This window comes from Aythya ferina, assembly GCF_964211825.1.
Source record: "Aythya ferina genome assembly, chromosome: 4".
In the NCBI taxonomy this organism is placed as follows: domain Eukaryota; kingdom Metazoa; phylum Chordata; class Aves; order Anseriformes; family Anatidae; genus Aythya; species Aythya ferina.
Window position 1 is genome coordinate 69639854 of NC_140300.1, and position 23513 is coordinate 69663366.

The 23513-nt window shown below is 47.6% G+C and overlaps 2 protein-coding genes across 2 annotated transcripts in view; one reads left to right on the forward strand and one right to left on the reverse strand.

The window, feature by feature from the left end:
• Positions 1-604: 604 nt before the first annotated feature.
• The window catches only part of LOC311436139 (uncharacterized protein), a 30104-nt gene continuing 7195 nt past the window's right edge, over positions 605-23513 (reverse strand). The window contains exons 10-22 of the mRNA XM_084517981.1: positions 22026-22123; positions 20511-20740; positions 20231-20424; positions 19593-19744; positions 8341-8438; positions 7322-7423; positions 6602-6743; positions 5945-6032; positions 5002-5221; positions 4253-4513; positions 3389-3524; positions 2560-2698; positions 605-922 (exon numbers count right to left, since the gene is read on the reverse strand). Coding sequence (XP_084374107.1) covers positions 898-922; positions 2560-2698; positions 3389-3524; positions 4253-4513; positions 5002-5221; positions 5945-6032; positions 6602-6743; positions 7322-7423; positions 8341-8438; positions 19593-19744; positions 20231-20424; positions 20511-20740; positions 22026-22123 — 1885 coding nt within the window. The 3' untranslated portion in view covers positions 605-897. The remainder of the gene's footprint in view (positions 923-2559; positions 2699-3388; positions 3525-4252; positions 4514-5001; positions 5222-5944; positions 6033-6601; positions 6744-7321; positions 7424-8340; positions 8439-19592; positions 19745-20230; positions 20425-20510; positions 20741-22025; positions 22124-23513) is intronic.
• LOC311436860 (alcohol dehydrogenase 1-like) lies at positions 18072-22734 on the forward strand. The gene is made up of 9 exons (XM_084519397.1): positions 18072-18460; positions 18540-18641; positions 19615-19756; positions 20033-20120; positions 20233-20452; positions 20560-20820; positions 21103-21238; positions 21534-21672; positions 22090-22734. Exons 1-9 carry the CDS (start codon positions 18443-18445, stop codon positions 22112-22114), a joined length of 1131 nt encoding a protein of 376 aa, XP_084375523.1. The 5' UTR covers positions 18072-18442; the 3' UTR covers positions 22115-22734.

Sequence of the window (23513 nt, forward strand, 5' to 3'; positions counted from 1 at the left end):
CCTTCCTCAGTCAAGGCCTTTCACTGTTCTTCCCGTGATCTGCACGAGGAAACTGCTGCTCTACCAGTAGTACTCCCTTCTTCAGTGGATCGATTCTATTTCTGGCCAACTACAGATAACAATCCCAAGTTAGATTTGTTTTTGTTTTGTTTTGTTTTTGCAGTGCTGACTGTAGGCTTCCTCAGTTGCCAGTAAGTTTAAGGAAATGACAAAACTTTCTCTGTGCTACTGAAGCCTTGGAGGGGACACCACTAAGGCAAGCCAGTGGAGTGCTCCTCTGCTCTCATCTCCAGAACAGCCCTGCCTGCAGCCAGCATCACGAGCCAGATAGCAAATAAGGCAGCACAAGTACACCTGGACATTTAGGTCATGCATCCAACCTGTCTGCTCTGCTGGGTGGCTTCCAGAGAGAGCAGGGTGGTAAATTCTTCGCAGAACAGCCTCAGAAGCTTGAGGGCTGTTGCAGTTCTTGCCCCTCTCGCGCTGCAGTTGCAGCACACGACTCTGAAAAACGCTCTTCCTCTATTAGAATAATACACAGCCTCAAGAAGAAAACAGCGACACAGCCTTCAGCATCTTTACGGTCAGTAATTCCAACACTCTGTTTAGAAATGAGCTTTTATTAACTATATTGAATTAAGCATTACTGAATTTGAGGAACAGATACAGAAATAGAAGTTCCAACATCAGTGTTAATTATGTAACGCTCCCCAGTGGTTACTGATTGTTTTTTTTCAGAAGAAACAGTTATTTAGTATTCATCATGATCACCCTAAAATGTATCATCCTCCTCGTCCTGGTGAGTTTGCATTTACCTGATTCTACCCTCTATCAGAAACTCCATTACAAAAGGAGAGTTACCATGTGGCTGGCTGGCAGGAAGGTCCACGTTTGTCTCTAAAACTTGAGGACTGTTCGAATGCTTAAAATGAGAAAAAAAAAAAAAAAGAATTACAAATATGTCCATTTTCTCCTTTCCTTCCCCTTCACTGTTGAGACATACTCTCAATTAACTTCAACTTCTTATAAAAATAAAATTATACCTCTAATAAATATTTATTAACAATCCTGCCTAAAAATGGGTTGCTAAATGTTCATTATTCATTTTTTAGTTCTTCCCCCAAAAGGGTGTACTTAAAATGGAAGGAAGCCTTTTCAAACTGCGTGTGTCAGTTTTCAGTAACTACCCAAGAATACTGATTATGAAAAATCAGTATTTACAGGTTTTCCCTCTTTTGGCTGCTTGGCGAATTTTAAGTAGCTTTCATTATTATTTTAATAGGACATAATCATTTTGATGATTTATTCCTGCATGAGCATAAGATTTTGTAACTGGGTACGGGGATCAACTGCTGGAATAAATTTGCATAGATGATGCAGTGCTTCAAATTTGTAAAAGGTACAAATGTGGTTAATTTTAACTGGCTTATCCAAATTAGGAACACAGATAAAGTATCAGGAAAAGCAGAGAAAGTCATTTTTGAGGAAGTTATAATATCAATATGGATTGAGGTCAAACAGAAAGACTGTTGTGGATTCTTGCAGTAAGGCTGATATCTATTTACCCATGTGCAGGTAAAGCAAAGTATGGAAAGAGATTCATGTAAATACGTAGGAAGAGAGAGTCTTTTTTACTAGAGCATCTCTCCAATTTTCCTTTTCCACTATCTGATTCTTTCTTGAAAACACCTTCTGAAAATGTATGCAACCTGGACTGCTGATAAGCTGGTTTCTATTCCAAGAGACAGCGGTAGCTATGCCAGTCTATGAATTTCCAACAAGTCAGAGAGCATCTCAATACAATTCTTATTTCAAAGAGGCCTGCACTTGACACAGCAGAGCAAACTTTAACATTTCTCTGGTTAAAGCTGACTAATCCTTCCGCCTTGGATTTTAACCTGCAGATGCAAATCCTGCCAGAGCATCCCCAGGTAGTCTCTGTTTTCCTTCAAGCACGTCCACTCCTGTATCTGTACAGGGCTTCACAGGCATCACCCAATCTATCCTCTGGTGAGCATACCCTACACTTTGAGCCTTGTGCTACTGCTGCAACCTGATCACAACCCCTACATGGTATACTGCTATGAGAGCAGCACGGCTCAGTAAGCATCCAGCAGGTTTTTCACCACCTGCAGTGGATGGCAGAAGTTTGCAGTATGAACGAAATCTATTATTTAGTTAACAGCCAAATTAGACTAATGGCTTAATGACTTGTAAAGATGTATTTGTGATAACTCTCCTTCATTCTCTCTACGTTTATTTTTTTAAGGAGGAATGTTTAAGCAATACTTTTAGAAATGGAAAGCTAAGACTGGCTTGTCCCCTTTATCAGCTTTACTGATCTGCATATTTCCCTTAGACATTGTTGCTTGTTTTTCACTCTCTGCCTGTGTTCTGGCACGTGGCTAGGAGCTCAGAGAATGTGCATTTATCTCAGAATAAAAGTGCATGGTACCTGTCAGCTCTTATCCTACCTGTTTAAAACATGACAGTGGGCAGGGAACCTGTATCTTGACACTGTCCCACCAACAAACACAACTGAAGTATTATGAACGTTACCTCTTTCCTGTATGCATCAGCTCAAAGGCCTCGTTAATTTTGTCAAAAGGCAAGGTGTGAGTCACAAATTCATCCACTTTGATCTTCTTGGACATGTAGTCAGTCACCAGTTTAGGCACGTTGTCTACGCTCTTCCAGCCTGAAAGACAGTGAGTGTGCATTTGTTTTTGCCCCTTCCACCCACCTCTGTACAAAGAGGAAGAAAAACATACAACCCTTATATGGGTTATCATCTGATAAATGTGAAAAGGAACCGAGATTGGTGGTGTTTGTTACTCCTGCTCTCCTCAGGCAGTGAATAAGGAATGTCAGAGGGCAGCTAGATCTGGCAAGGGCACACATTATCCAGCCACATTAGCGCACTAACCTTTCACTAGGTATTTCAACGTTTGGCATAGAGCAGCCCTCACCTAGGAGAGCATGCACTAGCATCTCTGTCAGCCCCTCGTGGCTGTAAAAGTCTCACCAGGTTTCTGGTTTGATGGCAGAAAAGGTCTATCAGGACTTTGTTGCTTTTTATTTTCAAGTTCTTTTGTAAGTTCCCATTTTAGCCCCGCAATTTGCTTACTGACTAAGCAACAAAACCATCTTTGAGTTCACGTCTCCCCGAAGACCAGGTCATTTGCTGCATCCCAAACCTTGTGCTAATAAGAAAGCAATCCCACTGTACCACTGCTATAGAACTGACTAGCGGGTGGTTATATTCTCTCTTTGAAATATGTGAGATCTTGTATTTCATGTGTTTATCTGTAGACAGTCTGTAGGAATATCATGTTCTTCCTGCATTTAGCCCCCAGCAAATTACTTTTATCCCCAAAACAAGAGTTACCTCCGAAGGCGGTCCCTTTCCATGTCCGCCCAGTTACTAGCTGGAATGGCCGCGTAGAGATCTCCTGACCAGCAGCAGCCACTCCAACGATCACGCTGACTCCCCAGCCCTTGTGGCAGGCTTCCAAGGCAGCCCTCTTCACAGAAGGACAGGACAAGAACAGATCATTTACTGCTAATGTTAATGCTACTTAGACTGGCACAGGTTGCACTTCCTCTCCCCCAGTTAATGAATCGCCACGTTGGTGTTTAAGGGACAATAAATCCCCTGAAAATTAGGTTAAGTTTCCCATTGGTTCAGACTCCTTACACGTTAAAGATTGCACTTTTCATATCCCATCTGGCTTCCAAAAATGTCACTCCCCTAGAAGCTGGGATAAACTGCAAGCAGAGACAATGCAGACCATGTTACTGACAGATTAGAAATGCTGTTGTCATTCCTGAAAGCCTCGCCTTACGTTCAGCAATACTTCTGTGATTCTAAAAGTTAAATTCATTATCTGGGGGAGAAGGGAGATTTCAAGCGGTCCTTGAGATTTTACATTTGTAAATTATTATTATTATTATAAGTAAATTATATATTGTACATTGTACAATACATTTTATGTGTTTTTTGTTAATTTTTCAGCAGCTGAAAACTCAGGATAGAAAAACTTCTGCAAAGTATAAGAAACAGGATTTGCATATTTAGGGTTTGATGTAAATTGTCCTTCTTAGTCACAGCCGTTATTACTATTTGAAAAAAAAAAATAGCATGGCATGTTTCCTGTAACAAGCAAGCAGCTGGGTTTCCTATTTAGCTGAACAACAAAGTGGCAACCAGCTGTGCCCTCCCTCCCCTTGCTGCTGTTCTGCACTCACTCACCATGACTCCAACGTTACCGATGCACTCGAAGGAGTAGTCTACGCCACCGTCGGTCATTTCAACCAGCACCTCCTGGATGGGCTTCTTGAAGTCCTGAGGGTTAATGCACTCGGTGGCTCCAAACTCCTTGGCTTTGGCGTACTTATCCTTGTTAATGTCAATGCCAATGATCCGGGATGCTCCGGCAACTTTACAGCCCATGATAACTGCCAGCCCAACTCCTCCCAAACCAAAGACGGCACACGTGGAGCCAGGTTCCACCTAGGTGAAGAAAAAGCCATGAGAAACAGAGAAGATTCTTCCACGAGTGAAAAACACAAGTCTGTTACGAAGAAAATGGGGGGGTAAATATATATGGCTACAAGACTTTATCGCTTAGATAAGGCAAACTATGGAAAGTTTATAGAAGACCTCTTTATGTGCTAGGCTCTCCTTCTTGCCCAAAGACTTGACTTCCATAACCTGCCCCAGCCTCGTGTGCTCGCCTACTGTCTCTCCCTCCCACCCTGACCTTCAAAACTACCAGAATGACTTGCACCCGGATTAAGATGAGTTGGGAAAGTGATTTCAGGAAAAGTAAAGTTGGTATTGAAAGAGATGCAGCATCTTCCACGTGGATTTTGTCTAACCCTCTAATTTTCTTCTGACCTGATCTGCCCTGTATGGACGTTTGAAATTCTTAGTTAAATTTCACCAGCTGAAGAGCATAAAAGAACAGAAATTTGGTACATCATGGCTACAGCCTTTACCTTGGCAGTGTTAACAACAGCCCCATAGCCAGTGGAGATGCCGCAGCCCAGCAGACACACTTTATCGAGAGGTGCTGCAGCGTCTATCTTAGCTACGGAGATGTCAGCCACCACCGTGTACTCCGAGAAGGTGCTCGTCCCCATGAAGTGGTAAATCTGCTTTCCTTTGCAGGTGAATCTGCTGGTACCATCAGGCATGACTCCTTTCCCTTGAGTAACTCTTAAGGCAAAGACAGGAAAGTAGAGTCAGAGCCTTAAGCAGTGATTACTCTCACTAGACAGTATTGTGTAAGTAGCACAGGGATACAGTCACATAATTGCACCGTAATTTTTGGAACATTCCAGTAAACCCATGAATTTACAGAAATTAGACACTAGTCTCCTAATAAAACATTTAATATTGTTAATTCCTCCAAGGAAGCATGGAAAGAATTGGGAGTTGGATCAGCACGTTGACCCTGTTAGCTACCAGTGCTAACTGCTTGTGCCATGGTACCACACTCCATCTTCATTCACCTCCTTTAGTCTGCTTCCCTCGAGCAGCAGCCATCAGTTATGTCCCTGGGTTTTTGCTTATTGGACCCAGCTGCAAAATCAGCAGACAAGCGTGTATTAAGGAAAAAGAGCTCTCTCTATAACTCTGTACCACTCAAAGCCTTCAGTGTTTGCAGCAAGAGCTAAATTCCCTGAAGTATTTCCTTTAAGTATGGATTAAATACAGAGTCAGAGCATTTATGTTTTCAAAGCTGTGGAAACAGGCTACCAACTTACACCTTTACAAACGTACAAACGAAGAAACTGATTTATTTAAGGAGAAATCTTAAGGAAGAATGGAAAGTAGCATCTGACTCCTTAAAACATGCACTTTCTTACTTTTGATAACTAGAACAGGTATATGTTGAACAAATACTATATCATGTGTCAAGATAAAAAGCAAACAGACCTGATCTTTTGACACAGATTAGTTTTAGGATTCTTGCAGAATTTGCACTCGCCACACTGGGGGATGTACAGAGGGATAACGGTATCCCCTAGAGAGGAAAAAAAATATCTGGCTAATAGTGAGTCAAGCAAGGCATAAAGAGAGAAGCAGAGTTATTCAGTTTGTATGGCTTTTATGTGAGCAACTGTTGATTTAAAACTGTTCATTTCTTTTTGCAATCTGCTTACAGTCCAGAGTAGCGCTGTTAGAGTGCTAGATAAAACACTTTCTCATGTCTGAGCAGACAATCAGAACTTTATCGTTCCAGAACAAATAGGAACTTACTGTAAAGCAAAACAACCTCAAACCAATAGTAACACAATTAAGTTGTTTAAAAGAACAGGTAACAACTTTCATTTGAAAAAAAAAAAAAAATCTTCTAACTATATCGATCCAATTTCAAGCAAGAAATCTGGAGTTTTCCAATCTTTAAACCGAGGGTACACTGAATAGATAAGTGTTATTCCTCAGACAAAAGAACTGTATGCAGACATTCAGAATAAAACATTATATCCTGCAATACAGCAAGTGAGTGGCCCAATTTGACAGTTGCCATTATAGTAAAGTCACACTTTTAAGGAAGTCAGAAAACTTGTAAGATGTCAGGTATTTTCTTACCTGGCTTTACTTTTGTTACTCCTTCCCCAACGCTCTCCACAATTCCTGCTCCCTCATGACCCAAAATCACAGGGAAGCATCCTTCAGGATCAGCACCGCTCAGTGTATAGGCATCAGTGTGACAGACAGCAGTGGCAACTATCTATAAGTAAATAGATAAATATAAATAAGTCAAGGTATCTTGAAGAATAGAATAGTAGCATAGATTTAAATATTAACCTTTGGTTGGTCATTCAGAAAAATCGCCAATAGGAGTTTGCCAATCCTAGTAACATTTGTGATACAGCAAGCTGTATCACTCCTGGCACAGCACAAAGTATACGTCACACTTTGAAAAAAGAAAATTTGGGGGATAGTGCATCTTTTCTTATTCCACCAACTATGTCCTGCTGTTGAAAGGGGTAGATGATGTCATCTTGTTTCCTCGGGCAATAAATCTGTAGTGCAAGTCATCTCAATGCAGGCTGGGTTCCTGGATTTGAAATAATCAACCTCCAAGTCTAGCTATGAACTTTAGACCAGGCTCTGGACTGAGACCAACAGAAATCAAAGATGTTTTCCATAAACAGAAGATCTAAACACCATAATTTTCTTCTTTGTAAAACCGCTGAGATACTAATGAACTAATGCTATCCATTCAATGTTTATTCTGTTGGTAAACAGCTTTAATACTCAGTCTCCCAAAACATAATGGATACAGGTAAAGATTGATGTAATTACCTTGATGCGGACTTCATGAGCTTTTGGTGGAGCAACCTCCACCTCCTCAAGAGAGAGAGGTTTACCTGCCTCCCAGGCAACAGCAGCCCTGCATTTAATAACCTAAAAGACATCAACAAGAAAAAGAGAACATCTGTTAAAATAATTCTTGTTCAACCAAGCAAGGAAATGAGAGAAAGGCTACTGGCTTTTGGAAAGAATCCCAGATCTGAGATACATCATTTCAGCACAAAGGCTTAATTGGTCTACATTTGCTCCCAGGAAGCTGAGTGAATGAACCAAGATCTGAACTTTGAATGTTATTCTCTTATTGTGCAAAAGTATAATAAACCCAGGACTGCTTGGGACATATACAAACACTGCAGTGAAACGAGCAACAGGAATGGAGAGATTGCATAATAAAAGCGGTGGTTTAAAATAAAACAGGTATGTGTGTAAGAGGTGGTCCTTGAGCACAGAGTGCTCGTTCAGAAATTTGGAAAGCAAACTGGAAGTCACGTAACAGCCCGAGACCCCCACATTAAAGGTGGGCTTCTTGTTCCATAACATGAGGGCTACCACCCTCACCACACCCCAAACAGCACAGCCACGTGCAAAAAATCGCTGAAACGACTGCTGCCGACCCAAAAAGGCCCTTTTAAAAACCTTATAGCCCCAGCAGAGCAAGCAGGGATTGCTCCCTGGGGCCAAATTCCCTTTGCTCTGCTCCTTGCTACCCGGCTGAACGCTGCCAAACCGCACCAGGGGATTTCACCACAGAACCCTGAACCGGCTGCTGGGATGGCGACGGCCGCGGGTGCACGCAAAAATCCCCAAATCCCATTAATTTTGTTGCCAATATAGGTCCCCCAAAACCCATTATTTCCGTCGTTAGTCGAAGCCTCCCGGTGCTGGAGGGGGAGTCTCGGGGCGACCCCCCCCCCCCCAAAGCGCAGTGACACAAAGTGGAGGGGGACGGAGGGGGACCGGAGGGGACAGGACAGGACCAGGGGGGACGGGGACCCCGCTCGCCGCCTCACCCCGCTCGCCATCGCTCCGGACGGAAGGGGAGGGCGACCCCGACCCCGCCCCGCTCCAAGGCGGGCACACGCATGGCCGCTGGAGCCATGGCCGGGGGCTGAGCAGGGGCGGGAAGATGGCGGGTGCCTCCCTCACCGCCTCCTTCCATCCCTTCACTGCCACCCCATGGCAGGGCGGGGGTCTCCATGCCGCGGTCCCCGTCAGGTGCCGGCCCCTGAGGCGTTGCAGGGGGGTGCTGAGGTCCCGTCCCCCCTCAACTAAGTACCAGGAGTCAGCAAGTGCCACTGGTAGCTTGATGGGTTTTGATGGCGTAAATAATAACTGCAGTATTTAATGGCGTAATGACAAGTTGAACATGAGTCCTCAGCGTGCCCTGGGGTGCTTCAGGCACAGCACTGCCAGCCGCTCAAGGGAAGGGATTGTCCCGCTGTGCTCTGTGCTGGTGTGGCCTCACCCCAAGAACTGAGAGCAGTTTTGGGTGCCACAGTATAAGAAAGACATAAAACTGTCAGACAGTGTCCAAAGGAAGTCTATGAAGGCTAAAGCTTCCTCATGAGGGGAGCGGAGGGGCAGGCGCTGAGCTCTGCTCTCTGGGGACAGCGACAGGACCCGAGGGAACGGCATGGAGCTGGGACAGGGGAGGGTCAGGATGGGGGTTAGGGAGAGGATCTGCACCCAGAGCGTGTGCTCCTGATCACCCCTGCTTTGTCAGTGCTCCCAAAAAGCCTCCAAGCATTCTGGTTAGCTCAACTCCACAGGTGCTCAGCTTCTCTTAGTGGCCCTATCACTGATGTTCTGGAAACTATAAGTGCTGATTCTGGCAGATAAAAGCGTAAGTACCTAAATCGTAACTCCATTAATCATAACTTCTTAATGCTCAGTGCCCAACTTCAGAGATAAATGCATTGTTTTTTATTTTTTTTCATTTCCCCTTCTTGCTGTTTTGTCATGTTGTCTCTAGGGTTGCCTTCTACTCTTGGAAGCCCGTGGATGTGGTATATAGTTTTGCCACTTTCTTTGTATTCTCTGAACCATGCAAGTAAATCAGGTCACCACATGGAGCAGTTGGCTGAACTATATATGCTTTGTCATGTGTGTTTCAGGTTTATATGGGAAGGGTCTGTAGGCGAGGCCTCCTAGTGCTACTCTATTTCCTATGTTGGGTTGGTCGTGGTCTCTCATATGCTATTCTGGCAGATGTTTTGCACCAGCCAGGGTTGGGAGAAGAGGGGGGCTTGGACGCGCTGTGAGCATGTGGGAGAAAGGCCTGGCAGTTGTGTTTTTGCATGGAGGGAGTTCTCTTTTCCATGTTGCAAGGGAAAGGGAGCCCAAAACAGCTAGGGATCTACATGGCTTCTTTTTAAATTCTTTTTATTTTTTGAATTGTATTATTGTTCATCTCCTGGAGGCAGTGCTTTTTAGCAAAGTGTTTCTCTACCTTAGTTTGGCTTTGAAGTGCAAGAAGATCCAGGGAAAGAAGTCTCTTGCAAGCCTGGGAAACAATATGTGCTGGAAAAAACTGCAAGTGATCTGCCAGGGTGTTCATCCCTGGGCAGCCCGAGTGCCAAAGGGAGGAACGAGGAGTGTGCCAGCACTGGAATGGGAAGGTGGTGGCACTGTAACTGCTGCCTGCCACCTCGCACTGCTGAACAGAGTGGCGAGGTGTGGGTGGAGAGGAGGGGACCGACACACCTACCTGCTGGAAAATCTGGGATGCCCTCAGGGAAACATCACCTGGTTCATTTCCACAAACAGAATCAGTGCTAGATTGCCCCAGAGGTACTTTTTTCTCCCACTAACATAATTTCCTAAATAAGACCAATGTGATTTAATAGTTTTGATAGATACATTTCATTTTGAACCTGTGGTAATGTGTGCCCTCATTCTGCAAGTTCCCATGTGCAGGTGGAACAGGACAGATCTAGAAATTTCAGCTGTGACTATCTGAGTAAAGCAGTCTTTTCGTGGGGCATTGCTCTCCAAACCAGCCATCTGAATTCTGATTTAGGCTCTCCTACCTTCTCCTATGAAGTAGTGGAAGATATTTTTGTAGCATTCAAAAGAATTAGAAACTTCAAAGCAACAATTCATTTCTGTAAAATCCATCTATAGCTGAGAGAGTTGGGAGAATCTTATCAAGTAGAGATAGAGCGCTGACAGCATTGAACTAGGATGCTACTTAGTGTCTTTGCTAACTGTGGTGCATTGTGCAAATTAACTAAAGCAAGAAGCCTTGGGCCCCTTACCAAGGTCAGTCTCCTAATAAGAGTGTGAGCCTATCTTAATAAACTGGCAGACACTGGTCCTGTGGATAGACAAAAACCAAGGAGCAGCTGAGTCTGCGCAAAGACAAGAGGTCAACTAGCAGTGACGAGGCAGAGTGATCAACCTTCATCCCCACGACCCCCGACGACCACCACCAGTAGACACTGCACAAATTCAGATGGGAGGATTTTATGGAAATTACTCCTTTGAACTAATTTTAATATGAAGCAGGGACAGGTTATGAATATGTATAGGCGTATTGTGAAACTTCATGCATAACTCTTTGTTGCATATAACCATGGCAAGTTGCCGCGTCAGGTGCCCACGACTTTGGTAGGACAACCCCCTGTGCTGCCCAGCGCTGAATAAACATTCCTACTTTACAATCTTACTGATTGTGGAGTCTGTTTTCCGCAAGTCATAGCTGCTTGGGAAATGGAAATATTTAAAAAATAATTTTAAAAAATCTGGTTGATATTTCTTTGGATAGTCCTGAGTGAATTATAAAATTCTGCTTTTGTAAATATAAATTTAAAACATTATCCATATCCAATACTTAAAAAAAAAAAAAAAAGGTTGATTGGAAAGGAAAATATTTAGAAGAGTAATTTCACTATAGTGAAGTATAATACTAAAGCACGCCAAAGTAAAATAACTTCTCAAATCAAAGGCCCATGCTAATGTAGTGTACTTAAATACAGAAATGTGTAAAATGATCATGATTTTTTTTTCAGTAGAGATGCAAGAAGCTGGGATAGTGAATGATTTTTAATATTTTAGGAATGAAAATGAGTCATTTGGGGATGTGCATGGTTAATATTTTTAGCTCTTTGATTTAAAAAATAATAATTTAAAAATAAAAATCAAATAAGCCACAAAGGATGGTTCTTTTATGGGTTGATTCGCATATATTGATGCATATACCATGCCAGAGAAATCAGAAGGATAAAAATAGTGGAAGGGTTATGCTGATAATTCCTTGCTCATACTTGACAGCGTCTTCCTCTGATACATTCATATAAATGTCGTTGTTAGTCCTCTGCTAGTGCCCGTGGAGAGCCTGAGCCAAGGACGTCTGCTGCAGGCAAATGTTGGTCCTGGTGGAAATCCAGAGCCTCCTGCCTGGCCAGGAAAAGTCGATCAGCAGCACACAGAGAAAGTGGTAGGAGGTAACCGCCAGGTGGCACTGATATAATACCAGTACTCTGCAGCCCTTAACAATTTTTCACGTGAAGAGTACAAAATAACTGGTAAAGTGCAAGTTATCATTGACTCAAGGCAGACTTATTTTGTAGCAATCAAATTTTGTTTTGTCAAAGTTTCTTGGGAGGAACTTGTGTTTTCTAGGAAGGGGACTGCTGAAGCGCAATTAAAACATAATGAGTTCTTGTGGTGTCATCTAATTACCTGTAGCCTTAATGTTTTATACTTAAAAAGTAATGAAGAGAATTAAAGGTGACTTTTACAGCAGGGCAAAGTGAGTTCTGTGTGCAAACATGACTTCAAACTGGCAGCAAGATGGGATTTGTTAACCTTTAATAACTCATTTGTGTGTTCATGACGTGCTGTGAAATTGCTGACCCTACTGAGGGGGGTTCCAGAAGCTCAAAGGGCTGTTGACTGGGATAAGAGTTGCACAAAAGAGGTCAAAAAGCATTAGGTGTATGATGCCTATCGGCCCAGCCTACCCAGATCCCTCTGCAGAGCCCTCCTACCTCAAGCTGATCAACACTCAGGCCTAACTTGCAGAATAGCACTCTGGAAACTTACTGAGGGTGCACTTGATCCCCTCGCTGAGATGGCTGATAAAGATATTGAAGAGAATTGGCCCCAACACTGAGCTGTGGGGGACACTGGTAGTGACCGGCCTCCAGCTGGATTTAACTCCATTCACCACAGCTCCTTAGGCCTGGCCACACAGCCAGTTTTTAACCCAAGAAAGCATACAACTGCCCAGGCCTTGAGCTGCCAGCTTCTTCATGAGAATGCTGAGGGAAATGGTGTCAAAAGCCTTAATGAAGCCTACGTAGGCCACAGCCACAGCCTTTTCCCCATCCACTGAGCGCATCACCTTGTTGTAGAAGGAGACCAGGCTGTGAAGCAGGACCTGCCTTTTTATAAAGCCATGATGACTGGGCCTGATCGCCTGGTTGTCCTCCAAGTGCTGTGAGATGGCACCTGAGATAACAAGCTCCATGAGCTTCCTTGGCACCGAGCTCAGATGGACAGGCCTGAGTTCTCGAATATATCAGTGAGTGCCCTTTGGGCAGATCCTCCCTGAGCCTTTTTTTTTTCTCCAGGCTGGACGGCCCCAGCTCTCTCAGCCTTTCCTCACAGGAGAGATGCTCCAGTCCCTCAGTCATCCTTGTGGCCCACTGCTGAACTCTCTCCAGCAGCTCCACATCACTCCTCTACTGCGCAGACCAGAACTGGATATGGCACTGCAGCTGTGGCCTCAACAGTGCTGAATAGAGGGGAATGATCACCTCGTTCAGCCCTTTGGCAACACTTTGTCCAACACAGCCCTGGATACCATTAGCTGCCTTTGCTGCAATGGCACATGCTGTCAGCTTAGCTATGGCGTCCACCGGGATCACAAAGTCTTTTCCTAAAAAGCTGCTTCGTAGATGGACAACTCCCAGCATGTCCTGGTGCCTGGGGTTGCTCCTGCCCAGGTGCAGGACTTAGCACTTCCCCTTGCTGGATCCAATGAAATAGACAGGTTCTGCCTTTGCAAACCTCAGAAACAGCAGTTCAACACCTGTGACAGGCCCTGCAGCCGTTCCAACCCCTACAACGGGCCCTGCAGCCATTCCAGTCCCTGTGACAGGCCCCAAAGCTGGGATGGGGAACCAAACGGTGCCAGTGTCAGTTGCCTTGTATCCAAGATGAAACAATGGATGAAAAAGTCAGGTCTATCAGAAAGCGGAGGAACTCCTACTGAGACTGGGGAGGAAGAAGAAGTCCAGGCAGGCTACTGCAAAGTGGCTGGGCCATCAGAGGAACAGGAAGACAAAGAGGAAGATATCATACAGGCATCAATAGCTACCCAAAGCCTATCCCAGGATGAGATACAAGATATGCAAAAAGATTTCAGTCATCGTCCAGGTGAGCACCTTGTCACCTGGCTGCTCCGGTGCTGGGACAGTGGAGCCAATAGCCTGGTATTAGAGGGCAGGGAAGCCAGGCAGCTGGGATTCCTCTCTAGGGGGCATTGACAAAGTGATTGGAGAAGGAGCACAAATCTTCACCCTCCTCTAGAGGATGCCTCATCCGGGAAGTGTTTAAGGCCAATTTGGAAAGGGCTTTGGGAACTCTGGTCTAATGGAAGCATTGTGCAGTCAAGGTCAGCTGCCCACCAGGACAGAGACTCCATAGCCGTTCTGGTCACCAGTTCTGTCTGAACGCTCTTGTGGGGACAATCTTTTCCTTTTTGCTGCCTGGGCTGTCACCACCTGCAAGTATGGGCCTGGTGCTGCTCACCTTTCTGCCACAGAGCACCTCAGAGAAGATGCAGGCTTCATCTTCTCTACTCCCTCCCTGCACCTCAGCGCCTCTTTGTTCCCGATGCAGGCGCTATCAATAAATCCCATCCCACCGTTTCTAAAGTGGTCTGTCTCAAGCAATGGACAGGAGACTCTGCCAGATTCCAGCGTGTCGCCCAGAACAAGAGGGACTGTACATCCTTCTTTCGTAGTGTTATCCCTACTTCCTTGGCCAAGGATTTAACAGTACTCACCACCTCATTGACTCCAGGCCCCATGGCCACCCGCGTACCTAGCACGTACGCACCACGCCTAACTCGCGCCACGCCTAACTCGCGCCAACCGGTTTCACATTGAGAATCGTATCACGTCGGGGTCACCAAATGTCGGATAACCCGACCGAAAGGCCCTGGGACAAACGGACACAACGACCAAATTTCTGTGCCGTAAGCCAATTTATTGCTGTGTGACAGTATCTTATATAGTGCCAAAGCGTCCCACCCAGGAACCCAGAACCCCTCCCACTATGCTCGCAGGAACTCCAGAACCTTCCCCTCGCATAGCCCAACTCGCCTTTATCCCACACAGGGGTGGGCAGCTGTCGCCCCAGGTTCTCTTCAGACCAACCATGGCTGGCATTCGCTAGAGATCCTGGGGGATTAGCGGGGGGGGGGCCAGGCGCAGGGGCTTTTATAGGCGCCAGGACAACACCAGGGGGCAGATGCCACAGGGACATCAGGAGGCCTCTGTGATGGCCGCAGTGATGGCGCCACGCCCCAGGTCCGACATGGCTGTGTTGGGAGGGGGCTTGTGCGGCCTGAAAGAGGCCCTGGTGTGGAAGGAGGAGGGCCAGGGGGCTGGGGGCCCCTTTCCCAGGCCATTTTGCTTGCCAGAGAGACAGGCTGCCCCTTGGGCACCGGGACTCATCCCATGCCTCCTCAGCCCCCTCCTCATCCCATGCCTCGTGTCCCTGTGCCACAAGATGGTGGCAACAACATTTTGGGTCTTCCTTTACCCCCTACCTGTCACCACCACATCTCCCTGCAAGTGGTTCAGCCCCCCATGTTTGAGTGAGACGGTTCATGAGTGGGGCCAGTCGTGGTCCTGGCACAGTGGCAGAAAATAAAGCTGTTGAAAGTGAGACCTAGAAAGACGCTTTTTATCTGAAACCAATGTTCTTCTCAGTGAGCATACCCGATGGTATGGCACAGGGTTTGAAGGCTTTTAGACATTCTGACTTGGTTCGCAATGCATATATGGGGAAATGGGCTGAAATAAATTTGTCTAAGTAGCGATACTGGAAATTGATTCAATGTCTTCTGAATAAAAACATGATGAGATGGAGAGTTCAAAGGAAAATATGGTTGAAATACCCAAGTAGCTAATCACATGCACCTGACTTACTGATGTGGAAAAGGTTGGGCAATTAGATAGTACCTCAGCATTTGGGTTATGCACAAGCAGTCTAGCAGGTTGTACAAACACCGTTTTGCTGTTCTTACACAAATGCCCGAGCAATATTTATTTTGAACTGCTTGTTCACTTCTACTTGCAGATGTGTAAGAGCATGTGCATTCTTCTTTGACCATTTCGATCTTTCTAGTGTTAAAAGTTTCCCATCCAATACAGGTCCAGCTATGGAAGTATTAATAAGGAAATATTAGAATTGTTATAATTTGTATTGATTGGTAGGAATGTGGTCTGATGAGAGATGTGTATAACTTAAACCCCAAGCTAAAACTTGCACGCTAGAAAAAGATCAGCCAAACATGAGGTTGCTTTGTGGTAGGGCTTTAAAAAATGGGAAGGGAGGTCACCGTCAGCCTGATTGATGGCCTCTTGTGATGCCAGGTAACCCAAGAACAGGAGATGTGTCCTCTCCAAGGAGGTTATACTTTGACAGTATGATGCACTGTAAAATGGTAATGGAATAGATCATTGCTGGAGGCCTTTAAGCACAAGTTCTCTCTCAGCAATGATCTGGAGAATTGATGCTGCATTGGGAAAAGGTCCAATCTACATGGTCTCTCAAGAATCATTCAAACTCTGTTTTTAAGTGCGTCATTTACTTTAAATTTATTTATTTATTTATTTAATCTCTCAATCAGCAGACTGTGGTTTTAGCAAACTTGCAGGATGTTCCAAGAAAATCTATCTTGTGATGCATTGGATTTGAATGGGAACTAGCTTGCCCTTAAGATATGAATCAAACCTCCTCGACCCATGCCTGGCATCCCTGTGCCACAAGATGGTGGCAACAACATTTCGGGAAGGGCAGTGGTCCTCCATTAACCCCAACCTGTTACTGCCACGTTTCCCAGCAAGTGGAGCAGCCCCCATGCTTGACAGGAGCTTGCGTGGGGCCAATGATGCAGATATCCCACATGTGGGTAAGGGTGGCACAGGCAGCCTGCACCAGGTCTACTAGCAGTCAATTAAAGCCTTGCTGGTATGCAGTTGGTGTGCAAGCCCTTCCTTGCCATCCACAGCACCTACCAACATGAATTATGCTTGATGGAGATACATAAGTGGCCTTGTAGGATGAGGGGAGGGCAGCAAATGCCACTGGCTGCCGTGAGGGTTTTGGAAGAGCCACTTGAAACTACTACCTTCACGAAAAGGCTGCTTCCATTACGTGGAGGTGGAACCTGGATGCTGAATGTCAGACTTTCTGATCGAATGAGTCAGTCTATTTAAACCATAACCAAACCAAGCCAAAAAAGAGCAGTGCTTTGGCTGGCCCAAGCCTTTTGGAGCTGTTCTGCGTTGAAACTGTAAAAGGAGGCAGCCCCATCCACGTTCTCCTAGGAGTTTCTTCAGGGTCTGTTCACAGAAGCACGGAATGAAAGCCAAAGCCCTGTTAGAATTAGATTTGGCCAGGGACAAAAAGAGTATCAAGAAGCTTCTAGACGTCCATCAGGAGGTGATAAAAGGAAGACTGGGAAAACTGTGGGCCCTTTCCAGAAGAAAATGGGACACCTGGTCACCCAGGAGATGGTGAAGGCTGAGGTACTCGATGGCTTTTTTTGCCTCAGTCTTCACTGGCAAGAGCAGTAGCCACACAGCCTGGACACCAGAAGGAAAAGCAGGGAGTGGAAGAATGTTCAACCACACCCTGTAGGAGAAGATCAGGTTTGAGACCAGCTAAGAAACCTGAAGGTTTCTTAACAAGTCCATGGAACCTGATGAGATACATCCACAGGTCCTGTGGGAACTGGCGGATGTGGTTGATAAGGCACTACCCATCGTGTCTGAGAAGTCATGGCAGTCTGGTGACGTTCTCAGTGACTGGAAGAGGGGAAACATAACCTCCATGTTTAAAAAGGGAGAAAAGGAAGGCCTGGGGAGCTACAAGGCCAGTCAATCTCACCTCTGTGCCTGGCAAGATCATGGAGCAGATCCTCCTGGAAATTAAGCTAAGGCACATTGAAAAAATAAAGGGGTGATTGGTGACAGCCAGCATGGCTTCACCATGGGCAGATTGGGCCTGACAAATCATCTACATCCTCCATTATATCCTTGTCTCTAAATTGGAGAGACATTGATTTGACGGATGGACCACCTGGTGGGTAAGGCATTGGCTGGATGATCACACTCCAAGAGCTGTGGTCAACAACTCGACGTCCAAGTGGAGATCTGTAATGAGTGGTGCTCCTCAGGGGTCAGTGCTGGGGCCGGCGCTGTTTAACGTCTTTGTCAGTGACACGGACAGCGGGATCGAGTGCACCCTCAGCAGGTTTGTTGATGCCACCAAGCTGTGTGGTGCAGACACAGATCTGAGAGAACGGAGGGCGTTGGCAGAAGGGGAACTGCTCACAAAAATGGTTGCAAAGTTACATAAAAGTGTCCTTGGAAAATGGCCCCTTGCTGACACGCTCTTCTCATACCCAGGGGAAAACAGCTGCGGTGCCACAGAGAGCTAAGCTGGACTCCAAAAGGCCGGGCCTGTTTATTCGCCATACCATGCTCTCAAGGTCTTCTTTTCTGCTGTAATTATTAATCCTTTCACAAATAGCTGGGGGGGAGCTGCTGCCCGGCCAAAGGTTGCCCCTCGGCAAGGAGTGGAAGCCCAAGCGGTGCTGTGAGTCTCCTCCCTGCAGCCCGGCCACCAGCCCCTGGAGGCTGCGCCTTTCAGGGGGCACAGGGGACTCCCTGCTCGCAGGGGAACCTCCCGCTCTGCTCTCCGCCAGCTCTGGTCCCTCGCCAGGCCGCCCGCCGCGCTCCCTGCTTCCCCCTCCAGCTGCAGCCGCAGGGCCAGGAGCGCTCGGGGCCTCGACGCCAGCTGCGGGTCCGGCCACACAGACGGCAGCTCACCTCCAGCCTGCGCCGCCGCCGGCTCCTCTCACCCCACATGGCCACGTCTGGAAAAGTAAGGACGCTCGCTGCCCTGCTCCCCGCCCCAAGCCGAAGGCGAAGCTCCCCAGCAGCCTCACTCCCTCTCCTTGCAGGTCATCCGCTGCAGAGCTGCTGTTGCCTGGGCAGTGGGCAAACCGCTCTCTCTCGAGGAGGTGGAGGTTGCACCCCCAAAGGCGCGTGAAGTCCGTGTCAAGGTAAAAGCAAGGGCTGCCGAGCGTGAATGCCAGCCGTAGCTTCTCTCTTCTAGGGAAAAGACTGCTAACATGATTACAGAATCACACAGAATTTCTAGGTTGGAAGAGACCTCAAGATCACCCAGTCCAACCCCTGACCTAACGCTAGCAGTCCCCACTAAACCATATCCCTAAGCTCTACATCTAAACGTCTTTTGAAGACTGCCAGGGATGGTGACTCCACCACTTCCCTGGGCAGCCTGTTCCAATGTCTAAGAACCCTTTCGGTAAAGAAGTTCTTCCTAAGATCCAACCTAAAACTCCCCTGGCGCAACTTTAGCCCATTCCCCCTCGTCCTGTCACCAGGCACGTGGGAGAACAGACCAACCCCCACCTCGCTACAGCCTCCCTTGAGGTACCTATAGAGAGCGATAAGGTCGCCCCTGAGCCTCCTCTTCTCCAGGCTGAACAAGCCCAGCTCCCTCAGCCGCTCCTCGTAGGACTTGTTCTCCAGGCCCCTCACCAGCTTCGTCGCCCTTCTCTGCACCCGCTCAAGCACCTCGATGTCCTTCTTGTAGCGAGGGGCCCAAAACTGAACACAGTACTCGAGGTGCGGCCTCACCAGAGCTGAGTACAGGGGGACGGTCACCTCCCTAGCCCTGCTGGTCACAAATGCAGACCATTTGGGAACGTGCGGGCTTGTAGGTAAAGGCGCAGACCTGTGCACAGCGGTGCTCTGGGAAGGTGGAGGGCTCACAGCTGGCAGTGGCTGTCCCATGCCCTGCCTGTCACAAACATCTCCCCAGCTTCTGGCACTGAAGCTGTTCAGGCCAAGAGGAAAGGACAGTCTGCACGGGATTATCAGATTCCGTACCAAAACTGTGCAAAGGACTCACCAAGCTGGTGACACCCAAAGAAGTGAAACTTCTATTCACTGACTAGAAAACAGACCGGGCTCCTTCTACAGCTCACCTGCTCTTTCCTCTCCAAACAGATCGTGGCCACAGGGATTTGTCGCACGGATGACCACGTTCTGGAAGGTTCCTTTCTTGACATTGATTTCCCAGTCATCCCTGGCCATGAAGGAGCTGGGATTGTGGAGAGCATTGGGGAAGGAGTGACCTCTGTGAAACCAGGTAACCAGCTCGCACCCGGGACTCAGCTCTCAAAGCCCACGGGGCTGCCCAGAGCTCGGAAATAGCCCCCAGCAGCCTGGAGCCATGACCCATGACCGGTTGCACACAGGTGACACTGTACACCCTTTCCTCATCTGCTCCCCAAAGTGCCCGAGTCAGGCTCTGAATTTTTCCTGTGGACAGAGGAAGCAGAGGGCTCATGCCAGGCGCTGTGACAGGCGGCACCTCCAGGCTGCTGAGCGAGAGGCACCTAACGCCGGTTCTGCTCTGTTCCAGGAGACAAAGTCATCCTCTTTGGCCTTCCTCAGTGCGGGGAATGCTGCTTCTGCAAGAATCCTGACTCCAACTACTGCCTGAAGTCCCAGTGAGTTTGCTTCCCCCCCCCCCCGTTGCCCATGCGGGCTTGGCTCTCAGCCGTGCTGCCGTGCAGGTGAGTGCTCTGCGTGATGAGCGACCTGTGCTCGTGCTCCCTACAGCCTCTCCGTGTCGCAGTGCCTGCTGCCCGACAAGACCAGCAGGTTCACGTGCCGGGGGAAGCAGATCCACCACTTCCTCTGGATCAGCACCTTTGCCGAGTACACCGTGGTGCCGGAGTTCACCCTCGCCAAGATAGATGCTGCCGCGCCTCTGGACAAGGTCTGCTTGCTGGCCTGCGGCTTCTCCACAGGCTACGGGGCTGCCATCAACACCGCCAAGGTTGGTACCCAGCCGTGTCCAGAGCTAGCGCCCCGCAGCCACCTGCGCGCTCTGCCACAGCCTCCTCCTCCTCCCGCGGGAGGCTGAGCCGGCCCCGTGTCGTGCAGGTCAAACCGGGCTCCACCTGCGCTGTCTTCGGCCTCGGAGGAGTTGGGCTCTCCGTGGTCATGGGCTGCAAGGCGGCCGGGGCCTCTCGCATCATCGCCGTCGATGTCAACAAGGAGAAGTTTGCCAGGGCCAAGGAGCTGGGGGCCACCGAGTGCATCAGCCCTAGGGACTTCCAGAAGCCTGTTCAGGAGGTGCTCACCGAGATGACCGGCTACGGCGTGGACTACTCCTTCGAGGTCATCGGGACAGCTGACACCATGGTACGTGGCCTTCTGACACAGTGCCCCTTCCAGCTCATTCACAGCGTCCCATCGGGGCAAATTTCACCACAGAGCGAGCTCTGTTGCCTGGTGCCAGCACCTGTGGGCTTGTCTGTGTGCAGAAAGGCAGTTTTCTGTCTTGGGGAGTAAATCATGTAGGAGTCTCGAAAAGGGATGGTGCATTCATTGTACAGAAAGGAGCGTTGGTTTGCAGATAGCTGCGAGTGGCAGACAACTGAAATTTCTCTCAAGTGTTTTTAATGCACTCACCTGTCCCATCAGGTTGCTGCCCTGGCCTCCTGCAATATGAACACTGGTGTCTGCGTGGTGGTTGGAGTATTACCTTCCGGTTCAGTGGTTCCCATTGATCCTTTGCTTTTTCTAAGTGGCCGTACCTGTAAGGGGACTTTGATTGGAGGTATGAAAGTAAGGGAAATATTGCAGAGTGTTGTCCTTTCACAGTAATTCCCGGACTGCCTGTATAACAGTTACCCTCTAAGGATAAATATATATATACACACGTATATATAAGTATATATACGTGTGTATATATATATACATATATAAGTATATATATGTGTGTATATATATATACTTATATATATACATATATATATATATACTTATATATACGTGTGTATATATATATACACAAGTAATAATAGCAGCATTTCTCCAGTGACTCATTGCAGGTGCTTTTCCCCCTTCTCTAGGCTGGAAGATGAGAGACTCCATCCCCAAACTGGTCTCCAGCTATATGGAGAAGAAATTTAACTCTGACTTGCTGATCACGCACACGCTGCCTATCGCTAAGATCAACGAGGGCTTTGAATTGCTACGCGCAGGCAAAAGGTGAGGATGTGGCTTGCAGGAGCGAGGCTCCCCCTGCGAGGCAGCGCCCGGCTCGCTGCCCTCAGCCAGTGCCCAAGCAGTGCCAGCAGGCAGGGCCCCAGTCCCGGTGGTGGGAGGCCCTGCTGCAAGGCGGAGGGAAGACCTCCACTTTCCAACACCTCGCTGTGGCGTTGGAAAGCAGAGTGAGGAGGAAGGGGCATCCGTGGGGACCTTGCAGACTGTGCCTTCAGGCTGAGGCACAGGAGCTGCGGGGTGGGACGGGGTGCCTCAGGCTTTCCTTCAGCGGCCTCGCTGAGCTCAGAAGAGGCTGGGGGAGAGCTGAAGTGGCCGGTCCCGGCTGCACCTGCCTGCACCTCTGCCTGCTCCTGAGCACTGCGGCAGCACCTCCGGTAACTGCTCCCTTCTTCCCCCTTCCAGCATCCGCACCGTCCTGCTCTTCTGAGGGACGCGGCTGAGGGAGGATGAGCGCGGTCAGCGGCCCAGCAGGCCCTTGTGGCGCAGGCCCTGCTCTCTCACCGTCTCCCTGCACTGAGCACAAGGAGATGAGCGCGAGGACCTCGACGGCTCTGATGCTGCTGCCTGTGCTTTCATGCCCTGCGAGAGCTGCAACGCCGCCTCTCCTGAGGAAACACATGCACAAGTTAAAGCTTTCTTCAAACGCTCCCACGCAGTGCTGTGAACAGCAGGGGCCTCACAGGACATGAGGAGCTCTGCCTTGCACCCCTGACCGCGCCACCACACCCCTCTTCTCTGCACTGAGCAACTTCCTTTGCTCCCTCCCCTGCTGATGCCTCCAATCTGTAAGCACCTTGCATGCAGACACTGCAAGCACCTTGCATGCTTATGCATGAAATGCCTTGCACACTTACACACCACATGCCTTGCACGCTGACATAGCAAATGCCTTGCAGACTGTCACACCAAAATGCCTTGCATGCTGATGTACCACATGCTTTGCATGCTGATGCACAAAACAGCTTACTTAACAGCTTGCAAGTTTGTTAAAAACTGCTGTGGGGGAGATCAAATAAATAAATAAAGAGTATCAAAGTAATTAAATCACTTAAAAACAGAGCTCGGATTATTCTTGAGAGACCACGTAGATTAGCTTTTCTTCTCAGTGCAGCATCGATTTTCTGGATCGTTGCTGAGAGAGAACTTGTGCTTAAAGGCCTCCAGCAATGATCTATTCCATTATTATCTCAAAGTGCATCATACTCGTAAAGTATAACATACTTGGAGAGAACACATCTCTTGCTCAACCTCATAGCCACTTTTTATGGCCCCAAAGACCATTATTATGTCCCTCTGCCCTTTTCCCATTTCCTTGCGTCCTGACAACTGCATCCCTGTTTCCACAGCCAAACCACATAGCAGGGGGTTGCCAGCTCTTGCTCACTTTGTCATCCACTACTTCTTGCAGGCATTTTTCTGCATCTTGCACTTGCACACCTGCAATTTTGCAATTACTGCTATTGAATTCCATCCCAATTCTTTAAAACATCTCTTTCCGTGTGCATGGAAGTCTCTTGCTATCTGCATGTTTAATGAGTGTACTCGAATCCAACATGGAAGTCACTCAATAAGAGATATTAACTGGGCTCAGACAACAGCAGAACCTTGACAGACACCACTCAACATATCCTGTGAATCAGACTAGCAGATGCCAAATAACTAATCTCTCAATAAGACTTACCACCAATAATTTCCCCAAGCGACCAGAATTTCAGCATGGGGAGCACATAGAGAATCCTGACACAAATGCTCTTCAAGATCTACTTTAGGATGCAGATTATGGAACAGGACTTTGATAGCCTCACAAGACTACACACATTATACCT